This window comes from Haliaeetus leucocephalus, unplaced genomic scaffold, assembly GCF_000737465.1.
Source record: "Haliaeetus leucocephalus isolate CR32 unplaced genomic scaffold, Haliaeetus_leucocephalus-4.0 Scaffold1, whole genome shotgun sequence".
In the NCBI taxonomy this organism is placed as follows: Eukaryota; Metazoa; Chordata; class Aves; order Accipitriformes; family Accipitridae; genus Haliaeetus; species Haliaeetus leucocephalus.
The window spans coordinates 944,838-971,919 of NW_010972437.1; the positions used below are offsets into that span (position 1 = coordinate 944,838).

Here is a 27,082-nt window from a genome sequence, read left to right on the forward strand (position 1 = left end):
GGCTCCAGGCGGAGACCTTCCCCCCCTGCTGCACCGTCCCTGGGGCGTGCAGGGGAGCAGGGCGTCGCACCCTCCCTGCAAGGGCTCTGCTCCTCCCGCTCCCCAAAGGAGGGAACCCCCCCAGGGCCTGGCTCCTAGCTGGCAGCGCTGTGCAAACACGAGTAACTGTCTTTGGAGAGCCAATATGTGAGAGTGGGAAATTTGGAGAGTCACTGCTGGGAGAAATTTTAATATTTGGGGAAAGAGAGAGGTGAGGCTGTCTGACGGGAAATGTATCATCACAGGAGAACATGAAACTGCAATTTTGCTCTCTTGTGCAAATGGTATCCAGCAGAACTTAATATGCAACGAAGAAATCCACTTCCACTTTATCGGCCAGACTAAATCATGTTATGCACAGGAGACTTCCTTTTGCTGTGTGCCAAATAGTAATAATTCTGTGCAGACTTGTAGACAAGGAAAAAAAATAAGCCACATAAAAATACCATATGTGCCAGGCATTTTCTGTGTATTTCCTCAGACATTTGAGGAGCACAATAATAAACTACTTTTTTTTTTTTTTTTGTCTTTGAAAAGCAAATTACGTTTTGTGAGAGGCGAAAGAATAGTTTCCTTAGCTTAAGATAATGGAGAACATTTCAGCCGCTCAGTTGGACTTTTTAGCAGCTCGGACAAAACCGAGGTCAGGACACCAGCAGATACAAATTGAAGAGCATATGGCCAGTCAGACCAGACTTGCCAATTTATTGTATTCATCTAGCGAATATGTGGGGCACAGAGCAGGATAAGTAAGTCCATAAATATCAGAATAAAAAAAGATATGGAGGTGATATTAAAAGGACCTGAAAAATGGCAGGATCTGCAGGATGGGCCATGATTACCTACAGGGAACTGGCTCTGCTTTTGGAGCAGAGAACCAGCTTCATCCTCAAAACCTGCTCCCGCAGCCAAGCCTTTGTGGTGGGTGTGAGGATCTGCAAGGTCACAGTGACCAGGGAACTGGAGCTTGAGGGAGGGTTTTTTTGTTGTTGTTTTTGGGGAAAGCCCTTTCCAACTGGAAGATGGACTTTTAGGAAGTGTGATTAAAATGCTCACCAACATTTTAAATTTCCTTCAAAGGTGCCAGGTTCTTTGGAAGAAAATGCTGGTTTTTTTCCCAATTTCAGATCAGAACCTGTACATGGAAAGAGAGCTACTTTTCCCTTTCATTTTTTTGGATGTTTCTGGAAAAAGAGGAGGTAGTTTTCAGTGAAAGGCAGAGATAACCTGTCTGCTTTCTCTTTTCTCCTCCACTAAAAGAGAGTAAAAATTAGAAAACTTTTAATAATTTTAATACACATGGATGCTTTTTCTTCTAGGATACTTTTTATTACAATACGTTCTCAATGATTATTGTCTCTTGAAACTTCTCAAGGAACATTTAAGAGCACAACCTTCTTGGAAAGGACAGTCTGCTCCTGTGAAGACTGGCAGAGTGTTCTCGTGTTGCTCTATGGAGATTGCTTGAGGTGGTGCCTCTTCCTAATGGAGGGGAGATCTTCTACCAGTAAATCGGGGATTATGATCAGTATTGTGCTAAAAAGGAGTCTGCCTCTATCTGGCACATTCCTCAGGATTGTTATTATTGGTAAAAACCTTTCCTACTTTGTAATCAGGTTGTTTGGAAAAACATGATAATGAAATCACATTTAATGGAAGCAAATAGAATATTAATTATGTGAGAAGCAGGTGAATTGAGGAGATCTGTTTTCTGCAGATAATTGGGGAGACTTGAGTCACTTTTGGTCTGCAGACACATGGTCATTCGTATCCCTTGAATCTTTTATTTGGGATGAGCTATAATAGACGTGGAATCTAGAAAGCATCTTTCCCTCATTGTTGAGGCATCTGTCATGTTGTGCCATGCGACTTCATGTTGTTCAGATGACATCGCCGGAGATAGCAGTGCAATGCAAAGCCAAGCGTGATATATATGACATGGCATGTCCAAAACAATACTTGCTTTTAGTAGATCAGTTATCCTTTAAAAGCTAGTATTTAGGTTTGTCTTAGATAATTTAATAGCTCCTGTCTCTGGTAGGAGTGATGTCAACCTGAGTTACTGTTTCTGATGAACAGCGATGATGGGACAAGATGGCATGAGAAGGATGAAAGAACAGCAGACTCCGGGTGCGCATCCCAGAGCTCTTTTCCAAGTACCTGGTCAAGGCGAGGTTCCTGGGGCCGAGCAGGATAATGACGTGAGAAATAGTTGAACGGGATCTGTCACGGGCCAGCTGGCCTCAGTGATAGCATTTGCCCACCGCAGCACTCTTGAATTTTCTCTATCCTTTTTAATCCTCAGGTCACCACTAGCGTGCCTGTGTTAAGGTAGCGGAAGAAGAAGGAAAGAAAAACAAACCCCCAAACATACATTTAGTTCTGTGAGTTGGGTAAATGAGGAACTGTTGAAATCAAATGATAAAAAACAAGCTGGGACTTAAACCCTGACCAGCCAGTTTGTCCTGAAAACTGCATCTGGTGTGACCTGGCAGAGCTCCAGGCAGAAGCTGTCCTCTCAGACCCCTGGGAGAGCCAGGGTTGGAGAGCCTCCAAAAAGTGGGGGTGAGTCCCGGGCCTCCATAGTTTCTTCCTCTTCACAGAAGAATATTTTGAAAACTGTTTATTTTTGCACACGCAAACCAGAAATCTAGGCTGGAAGGATCCTGGGTGTTTGACAGTATCTTCCCTCCTTCTCTCTTGTTTTCTCTCTCTCTCTCTTTCCTGCACTCCCCCTTTGATGTCTTACATATGCCCTATGCATGCTGCTAACTGTCTGTTCTTGATAGTAATTATTTTCAGTGATTGAAAACACTTATTAACTTAGTTATAAAAAAAGTTGCATATTTTTCAGAGCCCCTGTTGAGGTTAGAAGAAAAAAAGAAGGTTAAATCAGGTACCGAGCACCTGCGGTGAATAGTATTAATACCTTATTTATTATTGCACAGCTATTAAGTGTGTTTATTCAGAAGTATTGAATAAGCAGAAAGTCATCTACATAGGACACAGCTAAAATGTCAGGCTGCAAATTAGTTTGTTTACACAGGGAGCACCGAAGATTTTAGACCTGCTCTCTTGTGTGCTGTCATGCTCCAGGTTACAGACGGTGAACCCACATTCAAATCAAAGCCATGAGTGGGGTGAACTTGGTTTTTAACCCAAGCACAGTTCACCAGGAGTTATTTACATGTACTGGCTGCCGAACTGAACCCGTGGTGCTGTTCATTGTTTCAGATGACCGCTTGCTTGTGCCCTGCAGCAGCCCCGGTGCTGTGTACCTCCTCCGGCTGTCATCTGAGAGAGTTTCCCATTGCCTGCTCCAGATGCACTGAGGGGCTGCTGCAGCTGTGAAGCAGGTGTATGCCTTTCCCTGCGAAGATTTTATTTTCATTTTAGGTTGTGGATCTTTAGCTCGTAAGGCCTGACTCTGCCCACAGGCTCCACGCTGTGTTGCCAGGCTTTCTGGAGATCTCTCAGGCAGTAACCGCAATTCAGGGTTGCAGCCACGTAAAGGTTACTCCTGCTGTGAGAAAGGATGGTGAAGCGGTTGCACTGGGTGCACTCTGCCACTAACGATCCTTTGCCAAAGCCCATTTTGTTTTGCCGTATCGGATGTGTTTGAACAAGATCATGGAAGGATTTTCTGTTCTCTGGCTGGCTGCGGAAGCGGTGTGGCAGGGAAGCTGGTGGGATAGCCTTCTTCCAGGCTGGCCTCTTGCGGTGCATCAAATCTGGATGCCGTTCCCAAGCAGATCAGCCCTGAGATCTCCGCTCACGCTGCCAATGCAAAGATCAATTAGTCCCTGTCATACAGGGTGCTCTAAGGAGGAGACCAGTGCACTACAAAGTGGTCTGGACCTGCAGAGCCATTTCATGTCTGTCACCAAAGAACTATCAAAGAGTAATGACCTTGTCGCTAGTATGCAGCTGAGATGGATGTGAAGCGATGACCCAGATGTGTAAGACTCCATCCCATAATTAGTCCTCCAAACCAACCAGCTGCTATGCCACTGCTTTTCAACTGGCTCTCACCCCGACTGCATACCCACATGGTGCTGCTTGAATAATTTCACAAAAATTTCTCATAAGTGGCATATAAATCAGTGGCAACTGTACCTTCCCCGTCTGTGCAGTGCCAGCTGTAGGCAGGTCCCCAGGTCCCACGGCTTCCCCTGTGAATGGAGATTCATCTCTTCTGCTCTTCATCACTTAGAAGGGGAGGACAGGGGGAGTTCGGGGATTTAGGGCACGGGAGGAGTACGTGGGCATCTCATCTAGCTTAGAGTTTTCCTCAGCATAGGATTTTTTGGTAGTGCAGACCTATTGTTAAAGGGACATCATCCATCCAAAAAACCCCCAAACCAAAAGCAAAGCATTTTCCCCTCTGAGTCTTCTGACAGCACTGCAGATTGCTGAAAGAAGGGTTGAGAAAATTAATCTTCATCTGGGGAGGGCTTTTTTTCCTAGCTTGCTTTTTCCACAGAATCTCACTTTCCAGCTTCTTCGTTGCTTGCCAGGAGCAGTAGCCACAAATCCAGTACTGAATATGAGCAAGGAAGACCATGAAGGGGAAAGCTGTGATTGAGGAAATGGAGCATCAGGATTTTGCCTTTTTTTCTCCACATAAACCCCCTTTTATAAAACCTATAGGGGAAAAAAAATTTTAAAAATTCAATTAGTGTTGTGCTTTAGTAAACTGCATCCTAAAAAGTAGTCCATTTAAAAGAACAAAAAAAGCCAGGTTCCTGACTGCTAAACATGTTTGCCTGACCTCAGAGCTTCACTAATAACTCTACTATGTTTCTTAGCACTAGGCATCACAGCAACTCTTCTGCAGTGTATTGCTTTACAGTGCTACGGCAGGTTGGTTGGTTTGTTTCTGAATGATTTCTAGGCATCTGAGGATGCCCCAGTGGGTTAAGGCAAGCAAGGTGCTGCAGTGTTATTCTTGATGCTATTTAGCTTCTAACCCTCATGCACAGGAAGCAAAAAAGCTGGCTGTTGTAAATTAGCTCCATGTAACTCCAAGAACTAATATGAATGGAAATACTGGCTTCTTTAGCTGACTTGTGATGAAAAATATCATTCAACAGACTCAGAAAAATATTTTCTGCTCTTGAACAACGCTCAGCTGAATGGGAAGTGTAAGGGGAAAAAAGCAAGCTAAATTCTGCATTAAAACATAGCACTCCTCCATCTTCTCTCCTTCTCTTTTTTTTTAAATGCTGATAAACATTTCCCCCCTGTTTATCATCACAACGGTCCACAGTTTTGTGTAGTGCAGCAGTGTGTAATTCAAGGCAGCACAATCTAAAGAAGCAGCTTGCTTTAAAGCTGTGTATTTTCCCAGATACAGCATTATTGGGCCAGACAGCAGGTCTGCACCTTCTGCGGCTTTAATGAGGTTCATGAAGACCAGGCAGACAGAGCAGAGTGTCACTCTCCACATGAATCCTCTCTATGTCATTTGCCATATCTGCATTTGTGAGAATCCTGCATCCATGAGAGCTCTCCATCTTGAGATGTAAGAGTGTGGGTGTTAATAAAAATGAAGTGGTTTAAAAAAAAAAAAAAGAAAAAAAGGCTTCTGGCCAAGTTGCACTGAAGGTATTTGCCATGGGGATGATGCAGGAGGTTTGTGGAGAGTTGTTGGGTGATTTGAGAAGTAAAGATCCAAACTAAAATGAAAAGAATCAAATTTTCTCCACTGAATACCTTCAGCAAATATTTCCGCATCTTCTCCAGTTACTAAATATGGTAATACTTCAAGAATTAAGAGCTGAGTGTAGGAGCATATGAAATATCAGGTCGTAGGAGGTTAAAGAAGTCTTTTGAAGTACAACTTCCCGAATAATTTTCCTCTTGCAAAAATTTGATTGCCTTTCGAATAACCCTGTTTAGAATGCATTTACTGATCGTTATCTTGCGGGCTTACATCCTGTAATGAAATCTTCCCCACCGTCATTTGGAGCATGGTCCTTCCGGAGCTGGTGGGCTCAGCCGTGGCCGTGGCTGGTGTGCTGGGACGGTATCGCAGCTCCATCTCACCCCCCTCTCCTGACACCAGCCGCTTCCCTTCCTCTCCTTCTGCTTTTAAAGGACAGCCAAAGTGTTTCACGCGTTGAAATCCCTGTCTCGTTGAAATTGCCCTCAACTGGCTGATTTCCTTTGCCTTACAACTTGTAATTAATTAGGAAAAGGTTAATTCTGCACCTTCCAGTACCTTCTTTCTGATATTATTCAGACCATGGTTATCTTTCCCTGTCTCCTTCTTTCCTCTGGCTCTCTTGTAAAAATGGCTTTTTAGGATTAGTCAGTTTCTGATCTCAATATTTTTGTCTGTTGCCTTGTATGTCTCTATTTAAAAGCATATTACCAGTGTCACTTCATGTGAAATCCATGTAATTATTTTTTAGGTTTGAAAGGTTTTTGCTTTTAAAGGGCAAGCAACACTTTTCAGTAGTCTTTCCAGGAGCATTAAAACGCATGGGGATTTCCAAACACAGCGGGAGGAGAGGTTTCCCCATCAGCAGTGCGGAGCGTCTAGAAGAGCTAGCTGGTGTCCCTTGACACTTTCTTTGTGGAGGATGACGGTCATCTGTAGAGGCTTTTCAGAGCCTAATTTTAAGAGCATTTTAAAGAAATCTCTCGTTTGGTTACAAAGAGAGACCACCTGGATGCCTAACATCTATTGTGTGTGCCCTTCTAGGAAAATTCAGGGTAAGAAAATAAAGTTTTAGGAAATGTCAAAACCTTTTTCAAAGTATTTATTTCTGGATTCAGGCTTTTGTTTTCTCATCAAAAGTGTTAATCAAATTCAGCATGGCTTGACCAGTGGACCAGGTCCATCTTACTTGTCCTCAGAGATTATTCAGTGTCCCCAAATTCTGCTGGGTATGTCCAGCAAAATCAGGGGCCATGATGTGTTCTTCTTTAGAGATCCTTGCCCTACAGTAGTTTAATTTTTCTTTGTGCCAGGAGCACTGGGGAGCGGTGTGGCACAGGCACTATGTGGTGCTCAGTTAGGGGCAAGTCACCAAATCCTGGCTGGTGGCCAGTGCATCATTGCAGCTTGCTCTCAGGAAAGATCTTCTGGCGTGGGGTATTTGCTCTTTGTGACTGCTGCTCAGCAAGATGGTGCCTTTCTGCTGTTCCCTTCAGGGAATGACTACAAAAAGTGGTACAGGGGCAGGGACAATCCATGTTTGGGACCCTTCTGATGGTACCAGAGATTTAGTACAGGATGGTGTGTCTTAGTCTGGTGAAGGATAGTGTTGTGTAAAGTTGTTGGTATTGCTACTCCACCATGCTATGATTAACCTGTTTTGTCATCAGAGAATGTCAATATGCACCAGCAAAAAAAGAAATCTCATCTAGGAAGGCTAAATAAGTACATAGAGCAGCCAAAGGTACGGGGATGTGGAAGGGCAGGTCAAGCCAGTGAGCGGATCATATCTAGCACTTGTGGGGGCTTTGCGGGTTGCGGTATCTCACCGGGAGGCAATACTGTTTTCACTCATGTGGATGAATATTGGTGAAGCTCTGGCAATGTAACGTAGGGCACCTGTGCAATAGGTGATATACAAATACATCCTGCATCCATTGAACTGACCTTTCATATTCTCACAATCTGGTGTGTAAAGCACACAAAGCTCCACCAACCTTCTAGTCCCTGGAGTTCTCACAAGGGTGAGATAAGGACATGGTCAAGAGGTTCCTTCACTGTATTTCTATTTTTGATAGGAGAGTGTTGGAAGTACTTCAGCTGTGCTGCTGAACTCCTGTTTTTGAGACAGCTTAGTATTTCTTAGCGTTCTGTTTTTTGCTTACTTTATTCAAGTACTAATTATGGCAACATTAATATAGACCAATTTTAATACTGAAGAAGCGTGCACCAACATTTGTGAAGACATACTGCCGAGTGACGTTACAGCCATCCTTGATGGAGGACAGGATGGAGGTGTACAAGGAGAAGAACTAGGAGGATTGGGAAGGGCTTTAGGGAAAAACTTGAGTCTGAAATTTGAACTAATTAGACAGGGAGAAGCAAGAGAACTGTTGGCAGGAGCAGGAGGAGCAGAAGGGAGAAGTTCCCGCTCTAGTGGATCCCTGGTTACAGGTGAGCAGACGCCAGGAGGGTGTGGGAGAAAGAGAGGGGGAAGACAAGGTCGCTGCACTTGCTGTTACTGCTCAAAGCAGCAGCGGGCCATTCACCGCAGCATCTCTCCACCCCGAAGTCCCTAGGCTGCCTTTCCCCAGCATCGACCCAGTAGCGTTGATGGAAGAGGGCCTGCGAGTGACTGCTAGAAGCCAGCAGCAGCAAGTGTTCATCAGGGGAGCCCTGGTGAGGGACCCAATGTTCTTACCCTCTGCTCTTGACCAAAGCCAGAGGCGGGGAACTGGGCTGGCTGGACCTTTGGTATACTCTGGTATGGGGGGTCCTGTGTTCTTTGTGTAGCCTCTGGCATAGCATCTGTGGCTGCCTCAGCAGGTGACGTGTGTCGGGATGAAGCGGTTCAGTTCCCTGGGGGAGAAATGACAATGGTCATTCGTAGCCAGGCTTTTAAGTGCCATTCGGTAGAGCAAATGCATTTAGAAAATAACATTGTTGAAACAACAGAGCTGTCTATGTTGCAATCCTCAGAGGACAAGAATACCTTTCTCCCAGCTTTGAGGAGAGCAGGGCGAACTCGTCAGGCTGTCCTGCAGGCGTGACTCCAGCCCCACGTACCTCTCTGAGCAGCGCGTCCTGAACGTCACTCACCCTTTTCTGAAATGATTTCTGCACTCTTGGGCATGGGGTTGGTTTTTGACCTTCAGGCTTCCACCTCCAGCACAACAGGACTTGTCAGCTTCTTGGACACGGGCTGTAGATGACTCCAAACTGAAAGGTTGCCCACTTGTCTTTTGAGCTTGTGCCAGGCCGTCCTTCAGGTTAGGGCTGGGCTCCAGCAAGTGCAGCACAGGAAAACCAAGCGATTGCTGGTGTTTGCAGAGACCGCGGGTCTCTCGTGATAAGCAGATTCGGTAAGAGCGGTCCTATGCAAGTCTGAAAGGCAAGAGGACAAAACTAACCTCTAAGGGGGTTAATTTAGTGAGGTTATTTTCAACCACCTTCATCATTTTATCACTCTCTTCATGCTACTTGTTTTAATCCTGCCTGCAGGCTCAGGGAGAACTGCCTGGGAGCAGAGAGTGTGTGAAATAAGGAGAAGAGGGGTGATTTAAGACCTCCAGCCTTCGGTGGTGGAGGGGACAGGGGTCTGTGCATGTGAGTTACGAAAAAGCACTGCAGAGAAGCACTGAGCACGCTCACCCTCCTGACCGTGCCGTTCTTCAGTGCGGGTTTCTTCTGCAGCAGCTTTTGCAATGACCGCTAATGTTTTTAATACAGGTGGGGTCTCTGTCATTGTGACAGTCCCGCATGGGCCCAGCTCCTCTAAATTGCCGGGGCAGGCTGGCCCCCTGCCAGCCCGGCGAGCTCCATCAGCCTAATTGGGGCTCCCGGCAGGGCTCTGCTGTGCGGAGCAGCTGGTGCAACTGGGGCACCCTCGGCAGCAATCGCTGCTCTTAATGAGTTTGTTGCTGTTTCATTAATAAGCGAGTGGCTGGGATTTCATTTTCCCCCTATACTGGTTTCCCAGACCCCTTCTTGAGAAAGCAGACCAAATTCAGACAAAAGTATTCAGAATACAGTATTCTAGATAAAATTACTTCTATTTTTTTTTTCTTTTTGACTTCCTTTTAACCAGAGCAGAGTCTCTGAAGACATCAAAATCGATACTTTTTGCATATACAGTGCTACTGCATTTGAAACTATTTGCCCTTATTAACTAACGTAGACATATCCCTAAATGGCAGTGCTGTTCCTGGCTGAGTAGCATCACATATTTCCAGGGAGAATTAGGATTTTGAGGAGGAGAGGGCTTTATGTAGCCAAAAACCTAAAGAATACACACAACCCCCACCACCTGAACTATGTGTGTTTCTTTGAATGTGTTTTCCATAGATTTCTGCAAGGTGTTTTGCGAAGGGAGCAGCAGCCAGAGACCGGCATCACAAATGTCAGTAAGTGAGTGAGCGGCAGCAAAATATTTCTCTCTTTGGAAAGTGGGGATGCTTTCATCCCCAGCCCTGGAGAAGCACACGCCGACACGGTCAAGATAGGGGTGAGCAAACTGCTGAGCCGGTCTGCGGAGCAAGGACTTGCCCTGCGGTCCGAGGGAGCCTGGGGTCTGACGGGCTGGAGGATTAGCCTGCTTATCTGCTTTTCTGGCTTTCAGTTAGGATTTAGTTAAGAATTTCCTGCATCTGCATCAGCAAGAAGAAATGGCTGTTCCTGGGCTTTGAAAAGGTCAGCAATAGGCCAAAGATATTTAAACACAGGGTTTGAGACCTTCAAGGTGTTGGAAGTGTGTAGGCTGGAGTCAAATCCTGAAAGTAGGTCCTTGGCATCAAAAAAGCAAGTATGGGAGAAGCTTCTGGCTAGGACCGCCTCACTGTATATACGTGCATTTGTAAGCGGCAGGAGATGTATGCGCTCCATTTTGTGCCGGCTCTTTGTCCCTCCACACCAAACCGGCCCCCTCTGCTGCTCCCTTTCAAACCAGCAGCAAAACTCCCATGGGCTCGGGCGCTGCTGGGTCTCGCTGGGTGCGTGGCATTTGGGAGACTGTCCTACTGGGCTGGAGCTCCCCTTGCTGCAAAGCCCAGGGCCCCGACTTCTCCAACCCCAGCTGCACTTTGCCCGCCAGCAGTCATCTGGTAGGTGCCTGCTTTGAAGCATTACGCCTCTGCAGGTGGAAAGAGCCCCTCAGATTAATGGTCTGCCTAAAAGCTAAAAAAAGAAAAACGAAAGAGAAATAATTTAAAACATCACAGTAAAATGCCACTCCATATCTGAAAGTATCCATTAAAACTTTTATAGAGCTTTTTACATTTGTTTCCCCTGTTTTACATTTTGTTCCAGATTCAGGCACTCCTCTTTTATAATTCTCCTTTGTAATAAACATTTTTGCCTTGGTTGGCTCTGTACTAACAGGTACTATTTGCGGTGCAGAAGGGAACATGGGGGTTTTGCCTAGAATAGAGCTTTTCTTTCCAAAACCACCATTTGCAGGGATCCAGCCTGGTCGGGAGCCGCAGGCTCGCCCCAGGAGGTGTTCTTGCACCATCTTTCTTAAAGATTTCTTTGGTTTCTGGGGGGGACTCGGTGAAGTGCATCTGGGATTCACACCCTGGTTCTCTGCCTGCAGCTCCTTCGCCACAAGCCCCGTGGGGGTGTGTGGGGGTGGGCAGAAGGAAGGGCTGGCACTGGGAAGCTGCAGCATCCCATGGCCAGGGCTGAGGGTCCCTCTCCCCCATCCCACCACACTGCTCCCGGTCCTGCTGCCTCCACACGTGTCCCCACCACTCTGCCTTTCACCGCCTCCCCGTCCTCACGTGTGTTCTTTCTTTTCATGTTCTTTCTTTTCATGGTCTTTCTGTTAAAAAAAAAATAAAAAAATATAAGGTCTGCTGTGGGTGAGAGAAGCAAAAGCTTCTAAGGTTCAGCAGGAATTGGGCAGCTGTCTGCCCCCTCCTCCGGACTGCGGGCAGGGACAGGGTCACCAAGCAGTGGCTCAAGCAAGCCTCTGAAGCCAATGAATAAATGCAGAGTAAAAGCTGCATAACCTGCTCTGCCTGCACATCCCGCTCCTTGGTCCAGGCCTAGCTTTGCATTGCTCTGCTCAAAGGTGTTCCTTTTTATTAAAACAAAAAAGTAATTGTAAAAAAATATAAACCTTTCACCTGTTTAGTGTTTCTTTTGGAAAAGATTTTAACTCTGATAATTATCAAAAGAGTATTACACAAGCCCTGCTGCCTGTGGTGGAAGCCCGGGAGCAGCGGGATGTGTCCTGCATCCCTCTCAGCCCGTCCCCTCTGGTGGGGTCCAGGGAGATGCTCGCCCGCCCGCCCGCTTTTGGAGCGAGAGGCGATCTGCTGCTGGTGCAGCTTTAACCCCGGGCCTCTCTAAGTGAAACCCGCTCACCAAGGCACTTTGTGCTTGGGGATTTGTGACGCCAACTGTTATGTTGTTGCTTTGAAAATAATTTTGTTTAAGACCTCAAATTCAGAGTCAAGTGTCCCGATACCAGGAAAATGCCAGCCGCTTACCTGGTTAGTCACAAGTGACCGAGGGAGCGTGCTGTGCCACATATTGCTGTTTCCTTGCCTCGCCTTTTGTTTTTTTCTCACGTGTGCACGGCATTGCAGAGCCCCCCAGATGAAATCCCACTCGGTGCTCACCTGTAGTTCCCGACTACGAGATTTGACAGTGCGTTATTTCTTCCTTCGCCTTGTCTCTAGTCCACTGCTCTACCCCCTAAATGGATAGCTGGTTTTGAAAGTTAAGTGTCTGCCGTGAAGCCTCTGCCTGTGGGCCAGTACAGCGGGAACTGCATGGCTGCCCAGACAGGCATTTCTCAGGAGCAATAAAGGCTTAACACCGGCATTGCCGGGGCGGTGCTGCCCCATAGTGCTGCTCCTTGCACGGCTCCTCTTCTTGCTGTATTGCCTGGTTGCTGTACCCGCTCTGGGGCTCTCCTGCCCTTTCTCTGGCTGCTTGGCATCGGCACACCTGAGCCTTGCAAATCGAGGGCTGACTTCAGGAATGCAAATAATGTTCCCTGTGCATCCACACCATGTCTCTAAAAACGTTTTCATCGTGTTCCTTGTTGCCCTGGAGGATAATTACTTCAAAGAGCAGCCCCGTTGCCTGGTGTTTCAGTTTATCTCATTACCATTGTGTTTGCCAAGCCGGCCAGCTTTGCCAAAAACAGAATCAAGGTTGCTGGCAGTGCTGGCTGGCTCACATGTTCACCCTCTCTGCTGGCTGAGATGCTAATTTTTCCTTGATTGCAAACCCTGCATTCATTTTTTGTGAATTAGCCGTGCCTACAGATAACGGCATAATGGCTTTAAAACCCGGGCCCGAGCCTGCGGGCCCCTCTCCACGAGCCGTCAAAGGCAGGGCTAATGGATGCTGTTAGAATATTTACTTGCCACTTCTTTGGCCAAGGGGAGCAGCTGGCTGGCACCCACGGTTGGCAAAGGGCAGGCGGGAGCATCGCATCGGAGAGCTGCTTGGCAGGCAGCGCGCCGAGGGGAGGAGCTGGAGGAGGCACAGCCATGCGGACGGACGGACAGACGGACGGGCGGGCGCAGGGGTGTATGCACCATCGCAAAGGTCATTTGTCGCAGTGCTGGCTAGTTGCAAGAATAGAGATGAGACCTGACAGCTTCTGGCTGTAGGGGCTTCCCTGGGCTTCAGGAAGACTAGAACAGCCTCGGGATACCCTCAGGAAGGTCTTAATATAATCTGATTTCCCTCTTCTAATCTTGAATTGATTGCAACAAACTAGGTGTAAATTTTTAAGAAGTTTTTGGTGCAAAATGCTGAGCCAGCAGTAGCGTAGCCACAAACCGAACAGACACCGAACAGACATTCGTGCTCACGCTGATTTGCGTTGGCGTTGCCATCACGGTCGGAATGGGGCACCAAGCTTTGGATTGCTGCTTAAAATTAGTTTAATGGCTGAGGATTATTTTATCATTCTTAAGAAACCTAAAATCAGACAGCCCTCCAAAAAAGAAAGAAAATTAGCAAAGTCTGGCTCCCTTAACCCAGGTCTGAGCAGCACTAGCAGGGATGGACGACAGGGAGTGGATAGACACGTCCCTGGGTTTTACATTGCTGTTTAGGATAAACCTGCCGTAAGTGATGCTATGGCTGTTGCTAAGCAACAAGTGATGATTGCTGTAGCCAATATTCCCCTCTTAAAGGTACATTTGCAAAGAGTAATCTTTTGTGTGCGTGAAATTAATTTGCAGATGTATGGATTTATGTTAGTTAATGGCAATAAACTTTGGAAATGCTTCAGTGCGGTGTTAAAATGGAATACAATGTGGCATGAAGATATTGCGTAGCAAAAACATTAAGCCCTCCCCTTTAATTAATTGGAACTTAAAGCTGGGATATCTTATGCACCAAAATAAATTAACAGTAAATCAGGTTACAGAATAAATTAACAAATTAAATCGGGTTAGTTGGAAAGTTTAAAAGAAAGAGCGTCTGTGAGCTGCTTGCATTGCGAATACCGTTAAAAAGTCTTGAGCTGGAAGGGAAGGCTCACATAGAAAAATGTAACTGTCCAGGTGCTGCGTGAAAGTGGCTGATTTTCAGTCTTCATCATCAAAGACTGGACCTGCTCTAAACATGGATTAAAACTCAGCCATGGTGTAACGCCCACTGAAGTCAAAGCAGCCACACCAAGGAAGGACTTTGGCTGCTTATTTTCTTCTGGTTTTGTGAATAGTTGCCATAGATTTGCAGAGGAGAATGCTCCTTTCGCGAGCCACCACAAACCTCCCTTTTTCTTTTCTTTTTTTTAAGCTTCTTTTCCTTCTCTTGCTTTTCTCCACGTGCGAGGACTTCACTTCGTCTCCTGTGCCTGCAGAAGATGCTCCCACCCCTCACTCGCTCCCTGGGGACGTACCCCCGGTCCAACCTGTGGCTGCAGCGGCTCTCATTGCCCGTTAACCTTGGCCAACGCGGTGGCTTTTGGAGATGCACAGAGCCATTTGCAAGGCCTGGTCTGAGGTGCTGCTGGCTCGCAGGGTCTCCAGGAGGGGCCGGCGTGATGGTCCTGCCATGCCGCAAAACTTCCCTGCACGCCTTCGGTCACCCTGGGCTTGCTCTGCCACCACGGCACGGCTGGAGAAACGCTCGTCTGCCGGCAGCGGGGAGAAGGGGAACCGTGGCAAGGTATTTTAACTGTATTACTTCAGGTGGTTGCTACATCTTTTCTAATTAAAATAAAATCATCTTAGGACTCCTGAAATGAATATTTGGTATAATAGATTCAGAAAGTGATGAAAATGTTTTCATTAAACAGTGAGAGAGGGAGAGAGACCCTGCAAGGCATAGCATTTTATCTCAACTCTCTAATAACATTAATAAACTCTTTAATCTTTGTCACGTTTATGACTTAATGGCAATCCTTAAAGACATGATAGACAAGTAAGAGCTGCCAGGTTCCTTTAACCTATAAGCATTCATATTCTTCACAGGATTTTGATTAAGTGGAAAATTCCTCTGCGATGGGCTTTAGTCTCCGTGTAAAGCTGTGCTCCGCGGTTGGCGTGAGTGGCAGAGGATGCTCAGCCCTGGCCGGGTCCCGGTGGTGCTGGGGGATGGTGGTGGCATCTCCCTCCTCCATGGCCAGGAGCCAGGTGGGTGCTGGCTCCTTCCCACCACCGGCTGGGGGTCTTTAGTGTCAGTCCCGGTGTGACCAGCCCACGCCGTTTCCCTTGTCCCACCCGTTGCTGCCCGGGCACCGACCTGACCGTGCTGATGGGCTTCGCTTCATCGGTCACCTGGGGGACTTCATCCCCGCTTGCCGTTTATAGTGTGTTTCAAGTGATTGATGGTGAGCTTTATGTTGTATTCTCCACTTTCTCTGGGCTACAGAGCACTGAATAATACCCACCCCCTATATCTTTGCTCACATACACAAGGGTCTGAGGTGGTCTGCAATTTCAAACAAGGAATTTTTGCTAAGCAGCAGCATTGAAAGAGTGTTATTTGGTTGTATGGTCAAGCCCTCCAGCTGCAGATGCCAGACTGAGAGTTGCCAAGCGCGAACTTCACCCTGCCCCTGTATGCTGTTGTCCTGCGGTCCAAAAGAAGCTGGTGTCCAGGGGAAAAATAGTATGCGATCATGTAATCAGAGGGCTGCGCAGCAAGACAGGCACAGCTAGGAACTGAACCCAGCCTTTGTATTTTTCTTTCTTTCTTTTTTTTTTTTTTAATGTTTTTCAGACTCCCAGCTATCTGGCATTTTCTAATCTTCAAGCCCTTGACTATAAAACCTAATTAATGCCCTTTTAATGCAAGGTTTTTGCATTTAATCTCCCAGTGCTTATTTTTTTAATGTTACGTGCAAGTGCAGCCTTTCTTCCTGTATTGCCAGGGCTTGGACCCAGATTATGCATTACTGCGGCCACCGGCCCAGCGTTCCCCAGCTGGGAGCAGAAGGATGCTCCTCCACCCACGGGGCTGAGGCCAGAAAAGGGTTGCCAGTGGCGGCTTGGCCCTTTCGGTCCCCGCGGTCCCCCCTGGGTACCCTGCGCCCCTGGGAGGGCCGGGGCAGCCGCATCCCTTCCCTGCCTGTCTCGGGGGTGCGGGGGCATCTACTGTGCCCAAAAAGAAGGAACTCCACATGGTGCAGATGGTATTTCATACGGATTTGGTTCAGTGTCATCTGCTGTGAACATAAATACCAGCTCGGTAACTTCACTGTTTTAAATGATAAGCCGAAACCTCTTTGGTTGATTTTTCAGTCAAATGCCAGTAACATAATGAAAAATCACCATTAACTCCCTCCTTTATTTGCATAGTTTTGATGCTGTCAAAACCAGACAACACTCATGTAGCATAAGGAGAATTTTTAAATAGAAGCATTACATTTTAAAACCCTAATAAAGATAAAAGCAAAATAAACACTGAAATTTGAATTTAGAGAATGGGAGAAGAAAGATTAGTCTGTGCTGGTGAAGTAATGAAGGTAGTGGCTGGTAACAATTTTTAATAGCACATTAATGCTGAATTACTTTGGAATTTCTGCAGGAGTCGAGATGACATCCACATAAACACCAAATGAATTCCAAATGATTGGTATTATCATAAAGAGCACCAAATGAATTAATAATGATGGAACACTTAAACTAAAATGTTATCTTCTCTAATCTGTTGTCTCTTTTATGCACTGCACAATTCATTTTTAGCCAACTATGACCCTTTCTTTCGTTTGTCTTTTAATTTAAAAACGTATGTATATATTTATTTTTGCACGCATGTTCTGCTCCTGTACCGCGTGAAGCGGGACTTGGACCAGTCCGTCTTCATAACAGTTTTGCGTTGGCATCGCAAAATTTAAGAGATAGATGGGAAGACATCTGGACGTGAGACGTATCGCTGGGAAAATGACTATGACTAATAAGAACCATAATAATAACGATTCCGCCTTGATGGTCCCACATGTGCAGAGACCTCAGGGCACCCTTAACAGCGTTTAATAAACTAAATGGCTCACTTTACAGCAACGCAATATGTCTCCCCCTCCCGTGGAGAAGCCCAACAGGAGAGGAAGCCTGAACGCGCAGGCTGTGTAACTCAGCCGAAACCCATCAGTAAATCGGCGGCTGGGGCTTGGTTTGGGCGCTGGCCACGGCTGCCCCGTGGGGGCCAGGGAGGAGCCGAGCCCCGGCACTGTGGCTACATGTGTGGGGGCTCCTTGGGGACCCCCGCACCTGCCAAACGTGGGCTCCCCGGGGCGGCGGGTGGGCACGGCCCGTGGAGGGGGACACCAGCAGCAGCAGGGGCAGGGGCAGCAGGAGCAGGGGCAGGGGCAGGGGCAGGGGCAGGAGGAGCAGGAGCAGGAGCAGGAGCAGCAGCATCGCCTTCCTGCGGGCAGCGCTGCCCCGGGTCACGCCAGGGCCCTCCCTGGGGCCGGGCTGGGTGCACTCGCTGACATATTAGCAGTCAAATGACATTTAGGGAGCACAAGTCTCACTCTCTCCTGCAGGCCAAGTAAATATCATTAGTAATGATATTAAATCTCCAATTGTGCTCCTGCACTATGGCAACCACTCTGCAAGCATTTGCTATCGCTGCTTGTTTCTAACAATTACTTTCATAGACTTTATTTCTTAGAAAACTATTACCGACCGTAATCCTCTATGTGGCATGCCATGAAAATAAAAAATAATAAAAAAAGAGAAGTCAACCCAGCTTTCAGAGCGAGGTGGTAGGGCTGCCAAGAGGCTGGCATGGCAGGTTTTATTCTTGTTAGGAAGGTGGCGATGCTGGGTGCTGCGCTGGGGAGCTGGGCATGGCAAAGCTTTTCTGGCCGGTTAGCCTGGGTGGCTTTAAAGCACCATATGCTCCAAGGCAATCAGCTTGCTCTCCTGTGCAGTATCCATCACACAAATATATACACACACACACACATATTAAAAAAAATAATATTTTTAAATATATATATGTATTTATTAAATGTATATAGGTATCTATATGTGTATATATAACATATGTGTGTGTATATTTGTGCATGTGTATATATATGCAGACATATATGTGTATATATGTACATATAAATGTGCGGTTTTATATATATAATGTGTACACACACACAACCTCTTAGCTGTTGGCTTTTTCTTCGCTGCAGAGTGTTTGCTGGGCTGTCGCAGGCTGCCGGTGGCAGTGGCGGGCCGCTGGCCCGTCACACATGCTGTGCTTCTGTGACAGAAGCAACATATAATTATATTACAAATTAACTTGCAAATGCTGGTAGAGATGTACTCCACAGGAAAAAAAAAAAAAAAAATCAGTTTCATCTTCTCTTGTGTCTTGTAGCTGGTCCCTCCAGCACAGTCTGCATCTGTCAGGATCTGTGCCCTGGGAACACTAATCATTTTTATTAACCATTAAACAAGAAGATCCTTTTTATTTGAAAATGTAAAACATGCAGGAAACACTATCTATAGCTGCTAATTCAGGTCACATTAAACGGCTCTTCCTCACCTCTCGGCTCGTCCCTGTTCTGCTGAAAGCTCCTCGCCGTAAAACCCGCTGCTGCCCCTTTCCCCTGTCAAGGGTGATGGTTTGTCGCGCGCATTTGCATTTAGAAGCCGGATTTCATCCTGAATAATTGCACTTCATTTCTGAGTGACCCGATGTAAAGCAAGCCCCTTTTAAAGCTTCTCTCATGGCAAGTTTATGAGGCGTTACTACGTTTTCTTAACATTTTTCACCTTGCAGTCGCTTTTATTTCCCACTGGGGCGGTGACAGGTGAAGGCACTGCGACCCCAGGAAAGCGAGCCGGAGGACGGCCGAGGCCGGGCTCACGGCTGCCTCTGTGGGGTTTGCTCACCGGTGGGTGGGATGCAACCGCGCTCCTGTCCCCTCGCCCCCGGCGAGGGACTAAAGGCTCCCACCGCCCAGGGAAACTCAAAGGGGAGAAGGATGGAAATGGAGGCTCCTACCTGGGGGGCTGCTCTTCCTCAGCTGAGCAAAATGAGCCTCACGTTTTATTTACAAAGCCGTGGTGGATGCCACCTAGTTAGCATTATAGAGCTGATTCCTCACATGCTTTTTTTATTATGCAGCTTGGCGGCTGCTGTGTGAGACTGCGGAATATTTTACTGCTTTGTGGCTCACATTCAATATGGCAAAAAAAAAGGAAAAGTTGACAAAAATCCTGCTTTTTTTTTTTTTTAAAATGTGTCTTTGTTTTCAACAGCCCTCCTGCTGTGACAAAACTGTTAATTAAACTGAAACTAAAATAAATTAAGCTCACCTAATATGAAAAGCATTTGAAGGCAAAGCCTGGCCGGGGTAGGAGGTGGATCTGCCTGCCCCTCCTGAACCTCCTGCCCATGGGTGCCGGCAGACGCCACTGTGGTGGCACCGGCAGGGCACAGCGTCCCGGCTGCCGTGGGCACGCAGGGCAAAAAAATGAGACTTTTGGCTCCTGTGTCAAACAGAGCACAATTTTACAGGCTCAGTCAGCCAGCTTGTGGCCTGTCCAGACCAGAACTATAGATAATTTATTATTATTGTTATTATGAAAACACAATAAAAAATGGCTCTAAAGACCTAATTGCAATGGCCCAGTGTATCTCCATCTACCTTTAAGTCCAGTTGAGGGTACTGATTATTCTGGAGGGAAAAACCCCACCAGCACCACCAGCCGTGGGCATTCCCGCCTCCAGCTTGCCTTTCAAACCTGCGGGGGCTGATATCTGTAAATACCTTGCACCGCCCCTCCCACCCCACCCCAGCCCCTGTAACCCCCTCTCCGGCCCGGCCACGTACCTATAAATAAAAGAAAGGGCACGCCTGGCCGAGGCGCGGTGCCTACTTTGATGTGCAGTAATGAACTTCGCTTTTAATTCAGGGTTGTAACTTCCATCCCGACGCAAAACTGGGAGCTGCGGAAAAGCTGCATGCATAATAAGGGGTGAAAGCAAGGATGCGGCGCGAGATGTGTCTGATGTTGGATGAGAGGGAAGATAGCCTTTAATCATTTTGTTTTCAAAGAAGCTTTAGAGAGCTCTTTGAAGATGAGACTTTTTGAGAGCTGCTTCTGGAAAATAGGAGGCAGCGATACGCGACGCCCACCTTCTGCCCACGTCCACCCGCCCCCTCGGTTAAGCTGCACGTGGGACATCATAGACACGTGCAGGCATCCCTGCCTTCATCCCACGGCTCTCGAGGCTGACAGCCAGTACGCTTCGGCAAAGCCGAGCTGATTTAGTGCGGCCCGGGGGGGTGAGGCCCTGATGGCTAGAGCAGCAAGGAAAAATGGCCCCGGTGTCTTTTCATTTGAGGTCATCACGGCTCCTCAGCACGCAGAGGCAGGCGAGCTAAGGGAGCCAGTAGCTAGAACAGAATGTCCGACCTCCCTTTATTATAATATTTTTGTAACGGTAATGTTCTGTAAATCATGTCTCACTATCGTTAGCTGAAAGGGAATGATAATGAACATCTGATCAGACTTTATTTTAAGGAAAAGCATCATGATGGAGAGGTGTGGAAGCTGTGCCTGTCCTGTGTGTAGCACAGCATTTGGGGTGGGAGAAGGCGAGAGCTGTGTCACCCATCCGCTGCAGTCAGGCTGTACGGAACCGAATTCTTTATGCACTGGGATCCCACACAGCGGGCTTGTTCACCTGCATCCAAAGGCACCGAGGGATTGAACGTCATCTGAACATCCCCGGCGGGGGCGGGCGGATGAGCGCTGCTCACCAACACTCAGTGGTGCCGATAACACATCTGGCTTTATTTTGAGGACCGAGGTCAGGATGCTGTTGTGTTAAATGCATCACGGCTCCTTGCTCCAAAAATGTTGCAGTCTGAGAGGAAAAGCCCGGGGGAATGGGTGTGCCAGCAGTCCTATTTTTACCAAGTGGTTTGGCCTTGGTAAAACAACAGCCAGGCCGGCAAGTGACTGCAGGCTGTTGGGTGGTTGGTGGCATGGGTTGCCCCTAAGCAATATTGTGCTGAGCGTGGTATTACTGGTCTCGTCAGTGGTTTTGTACATCTGGGTCTTCTCTCGTGTTTTGTAAAGTAAGTAAGTGTGTGCTGGTATTTGAGGCTATTTACAGATGCCACAGTGCCATGACAAAACATGTCTATGAAACAGCCAAAATAAACAAATTACTTCCCGGACAAGGAACCAGCCCCCACCCATTGGCATTGCAAGGGGCCTTGCTCTTGCTGGTGTAAGAATGCACGGAGAAGCGGACAAACGGCAACACATCGGCAGCCCTCCACGTGACGCCGGGTGGAGGAGCTGGGCTCTGCCTCCATGCGTGGCACTATCCCCGCAGCCGTGGCTTCACCCAGCCAGGTCCTTAGGTGCCCAGCCCACCTCCCTTCAGTTTGTGAAGTTAAACTGCACAAAGATTTTTCAGATCTCGAGTTCTGGCCAGTGTATGGCTTTAAAAAATGTACTTTCCAGTCCCTTCAGAAAATGAAAAAGCAACCCCAAGCCCCCCATCTCCAAATTTGCTGCTGTCCTTGATACAAATTCTGCAAATGTTTTCTGCAGAAATCTCCACTCCTGTACATACAGCCCCAAGACACTATTATTTTCAGACTGTGTGCCCATACCAGCATCTTGAAGGTTAAAAGTCTGAAAGGCCCAAAGAGGTTTGGTGGGAGCTGCCCTCTGTACATTAAAACCAAAATCACTTTTCCCTCTCTGCCCTCTGGACTGCAGCAGGTACTTAAAAAATATGAGCCTTGTTTTCGGAGGTGTGAAGGCTTTGTGACAGACACTGCGGCTGGGGATGCAGCTAATAACTCCTCGCAAAACGCAGACTGTTTAGGCATTAAATGTGACATTGCATGGTAAAAGCAAGGCAAATAACTTTGGGAAGTTTAGAGACAGTGTGCTGGACTCCTATTTTTACTTCTAAGTGACGCTATGCTATTTTAGGCCAGGCCAAGCCAAGCCTTGCCTTTTTTTTAATTAGGTTTATTGCTATAGCTACATGGCAGTGTGTATGTGTTAACATTTGATTTTTGTAGCTACTGTAAGTGACTGAAATAAACAATCCAGCTCTGATAGTCCCAGTGGGGGGACTGACATTTGGATTTGGCTCAAAACTCTGCGGTTTTGATGCTTGTTAGACTCCAACACCTCACTCAGAAAGCACAAAGTGCAGTGGGAGTGGGGCTGCAGGGTAGGGCTACGTTTGCCACCTCCAACCTAATCCTCAAGCTCACGCCGAAGTGCTCCTCGGAGGTGCTCGCTGCCATCGCTGCATCGGGTTTAGCTGATGGAGGGCTCTGAAGAGGGGTGTTATAATGCCAGTAGGTATCAGTTAATGATCAGAGCTTGCAAAGTCTCCCTAGAAGGGATCGTGTGCCACCAAACCTGTACAGCCCGGCGTGGTTGTGCCTGGGTTCCCCTCCGTGTCGCACCACCCCTGCCGAGCCTGTGCGTGGGAGACAAAACCAGCAAGGACTGGGACGAAGAGGAGTGCTTTTCGGTGGGTTTGAGCAGGGAAATGTTCCTGTGGTCCAGCGGGCCAGGCTCACGCCTGCTCGCCGCACGCTCCTACCCCGCACCGTCAATCTTCTGATCCGCGAACAGGCCTTGTGGGTCGGAGAGCTGGGGGCGAGGGCTGAGGAGCAGGCAGCGGCGGCGCAGCCCCGCGCTCCCTCTGCCTCGCCCCAGCCCACCGCTCCGGGCAGCAGACGGTGCCGGCAGGGCCGGCAGCCCAGCGCCGGAGAGCTGCTGCTACGCGCCGTCGTCTGCCCCGCTGCCTGCGAAAGCACCGCACTCCCACTCCCATCAATCAGCACAGACCAGGTGCCTGGAAGCATCTCTTGCCAATCGCCTTTTATTACCTTTAAAAAGCCAAGAAACCCAGAACAAGACAAAAACTGAGACCGTGTGAACATCATGCAATGGATTCACTTTAAAGCAGGCTGGGCAGGGGGACGGGACCAGAAGCCATGTTAGAGTAGAAGTATTGCTTCACCCATGTCTGAAGGCCAGACCGGGTGGACTGTCACCGGTGGGGTGGGTGGTGACTGTTGTGAGTGGTCAGACGGATGCTGAAGCAGGAAATGGAAACACGCTCGTGAGACATCATCCCAGGTAACCCCAGATCCGATTCTCACCCAAATGCAATTTCTTACATGGTGATGACAGCGCGAACTACTCCTAACTCTCGTCATGGGTGCTTTCTGCCTAGGCAAAGTCTGTTTGGACAGGAGCGGCACAGTAATGAATACTGTTGCAAGGTTTTTTGAACTCGGTTATGTTATTTAGTGTGACTAGTACTCCGGTAGTCAATTAGCGGAGCAGATGTTATCCAGCAGGAGTGAAGTTACTGCACTCTGCCCTTCAGTCTTGCTCTGTTGTCTTCAAGATTCAGAGCCCAAACTAGAGTAATATTAGCTTCTCGAATGAATATGTTTTGGAGAGTTTCAGCTACCGTGGAAATAACTTTGCATCTTGTCCATCATGTGGATGTGACAAAACACATGCCCTTATTTTCCTAAGGTATAGCCAACATTTGAGTTCATTCCATTTAATGGAGTAGGGTCACCCATAAAGTTATTCATAAGGTATTTTCTGAGAGGTTTTCACCTTCTTTTTGAAAAAATAAATTATATCAGCATGTTCATGAGGTACAAATGGTGCTGGCATTTCAGCTGTTATTATGTTATTAACTTTTTTAACCTAATAATTTTCAATCAACAGTAAGAAGCAATTTTCACTCACTCCAGTGACCAGAGTTGGAGCTTCTGCAAAGTGTTCTCGTAGGGTTCACCTTGACAGACACCTAATTCCCTCCCAAATCAAAACATTACCCCCGACACTCTCATCGCGGTTACTGAGAATTTCCATTTCCCCTTCGGTTAGGATTTAATTTAGAAGGCAAAGACTTCCTAAGCTATGGGAGAGTAAAGATAGATGGTATGGGAGAAGAAGGCTGATGAAATGTAGTTGACTCCGGATCTGAAATATTTTATCCCTCCTCAATGTAGGTTAAATTATTCTTCACCTTTCCCACATCCATAATTGTCGCTGATCTTGGACCAACTCAAAACCCTACTACTGAGTTCAGTAGACTCAAAATTGCCACTAGAACTGGAAAAAGAAAAAAAAAAAAGAAGAGATTTGTTAGTGTCCATACACAATATCCCAAGACTATACACAGCTATGAGATACAGCAAATTTAAGAAAGGCAATTTTTTTCTCATCACTGAGTATTTATTATATATAACAAATACATGAAAAAGAAAAAACTATATTGTGTGATATAAATAGTTTATTTACATTACAGAAAAACATCAAGACAATGTATACTATTTCAAATATATCCATACATAATCAAATATAGCTGTAGTACATGTTCTCATTGGTGTAGATTACCACAAATGCAAGGCAACATGTGTAGATCTTGTCTTAATCTTTTGTCTATAATACTGTATTTTGTAGTCCAAGCTCTCTGCAGTTAGTTTTGCCATTGTGGAAACATGCGCTCTTTAAATTAACCTTGTCGATGCTCTTGTTGTGTTGTCTGAACTGTAGTGCCCTGTGTTTTGCTTCTGTCTGTGGATTCTGTTGCTCCTGGGACATTTCCTGGAAAAGAGAGTTATGAGAATACATGGCTCTTAACAATGCGTCTGCTCGAGAGGTGGCACGGGCAGCAGGGGACGTGAGGGCGAGAGAGGCATCCTCTGGCCCTCAGTGCGTTTCCTCTTCAGTGAAATGAAGTGGGCTGGCTAATGGCAATGGTACCACAACACGCCCCCCCTCCAAACCCCACAAAACATACTGTAAACAAAAATATGGCAAGGGAAATTTTAAGATTCCTGCTCCTTACTGGTGAGCAGTGGCGGCGGCTCTGCTGCGCTGCGACAGCCCCAACTGCACAGCATCTCTCATCTTCACATAACGGGTTTATTTTCAGCGAGGCACAGGAGGAGGATTTAGGATGGTCTCACGCTCACCTGCTCGGCGTCCCAGGTCTATGAAGTATTTACCAAGTGGATGGGGGGGCTGCCTTTCCGAGGAGCTAAGCATCTGCAGTCCCTATTAGTCTCCATGGAAATGCTCCATGCTCAGCTCATTAGCGAGCAGCTACTTTACTTACGGGTGCCTGCACGGCGCTACGCTCCTCACATGGCTGCTTGGCTTAGTGCGGACAGCAATCGCACTGGAAAGACCAAAATCTTATTTTCCTTTGGATGGCTGCAAAAGCAAATCTCTTCTGCCTCAGGACCTCACGGTGCTCCTCAGCAAGGGCACGCTTCAACCTTTTACCTGCAGCAGTGTCAGCTATGGGGATGCTACGGAGCGTTTCCCCGCTAATGCAAAGATAATGGCGTGTTTCTGGTTTCCTCCCCTGGAAAGGCACCCTTAGCCAGAAAGCATGGAGAAGTTTAGCCCCAGGTGGAGGCCGCAGGAAGTTCTAAGCAGCTGAAAGCCAAGGAGGTAATGGCAGAAACTGTCGGGCAAGCAGAACCACAGCAGGCTCACCAACACCCACTAAAAACGCTCGCACTTTTTGCAGTTGTGGTACCAGTAGGAAAATGGGGAGCTACAGAAAAAAAACCAGCCATAAAAATAGTGCTTTACCCAGGGTGATCTAGTTAACATTTTGCACAGGAGGAGGAACAAGCTATTCTTAATTAATTCGGCCATGCCTTTGTCCTCTTTCTTCAGCTGAAGCTCAGTAGGAGTTTTTAGCCCGGGTGCACCTCATTCTGCCCTCCGCGTGGGCAGCCACACAAGAAAGACTGAAACACCCTCTTGGAGTGGCATGACAGAAAGCCCCACAATACTCCAGACCATACTGACACAGAAGAAAATTCCCTTTGTATCGGGCTAACTTGTTTTTCTATTAAGGAAGGCTTTTAGCGGCACCTTGTGAAACCCTATGGGTTATGCCCTGGAGAAAGCCCACCCTCTCAGTGCACTGAGAGTTCAAAGCACTTGCCTTCAGCTCCATGTCAAATAACTAACAGCAAAATAGAGTGAAATAAATTTTTACTGGCCCTTTAAAATCAAAAAGGCCATTTTTCCCCCCCTGTTGAATGGGAGTGATGCTATAGCTTTGTGACGCCAACTGAAAGGCTAACCAAGAGCATAAGGACTTATGAAGCATTTCAAAACCCTGAAATACAATTATATAAGTGTCTAACAAAATATGGGTCAGATTGTCCTGACTTGCCTCACTCTTAAGCCAACGGGACCACCCCCTCATGAGAAACTGTATGGCTGTGTGCTATAATTTGCCTTGTTCCTTTCTTGGAAGCAGTAAAGTAGGCTGCTACCATTACTCCAGGAAAAATAAGCCTGCGTCTCCAGCGCTCTTGGAGGTTATGGCAGAGCTTTCATTATGAAACTAATGCAGACTTTAGCTGGTCTGTGATTTCATGACAAACTCATTATTCACTGCGTGTTCCTAAAAAGGCGATCAAACTTTCTGAGTGAGTCAGGGAGCCGTTGTTAGCAAACACAGGGCTGATTCACTGAGCCGCATGTCATGTGCACGCTGACAGCCTCCCAGCCCCGACTGTCCCCAAGCAGCCTCTCCTGCCCATTCAGCCGGAGATGGCACAGCAGGACCTCGCAGCGCTCCCTGGGAGACAGCACTGACACCTCGACACGCTGAGAGACAGCACTGCTAAATCCTGCTGCAGCAGCCGGCGGCCACACGGTGTGACCGAGCTACCAGGGGTTCCTCCTGAGTCCCAGAGGATGAGGATTTACACCAGAAGGCATAGCTCTGCTTTGCCCCAGTGCTCAGCCATGCAAAGCAGGGTTTGGGAACCAGGCGTGGGAAGCCCCAGTGGGCACAACCAGACTGGTTTTGTAAGAAACATGGAGGTACCAGGTGGCTGGGGGCTGACCAGGATGGTCAGCAATCCCAGGGGATGCAGCTGTGCATTCCTGGAGAACGGTGGAT

The 27,082-nt window shown here is 47.4% G+C and overlaps 1 protein-coding gene across 1 annotated transcript in view; it reads right to left on the reverse strand.

Annotated features, from left to right (window-relative positions):
* Positions 1-23,616: 23,616 nt before the first annotated feature.
* The window catches only part of TMEFF2 (transmembrane protein with EGF-like and two follistatin-like domains 2), a 132,255-nt gene continuing 128,789 nt past the window's right edge, over positions 23,617-27,082 (reverse strand). Inside the window, exons 10-11 of the mRNA XM_010569059.1 lie at positions 24,664-24,750; positions 23,617-24,255 (exon numbers count right to left, since the gene is read on the reverse strand). Coding sequence (XP_010567361.1) covers positions 24,159-24,255; positions 24,664-24,750 — 184 coding nt within the window. The 3' untranslated portion in view covers positions 23,617-24,158. The remainder of the gene's footprint in view (positions 24,256-24,663; positions 24,751-27,082) is intronic.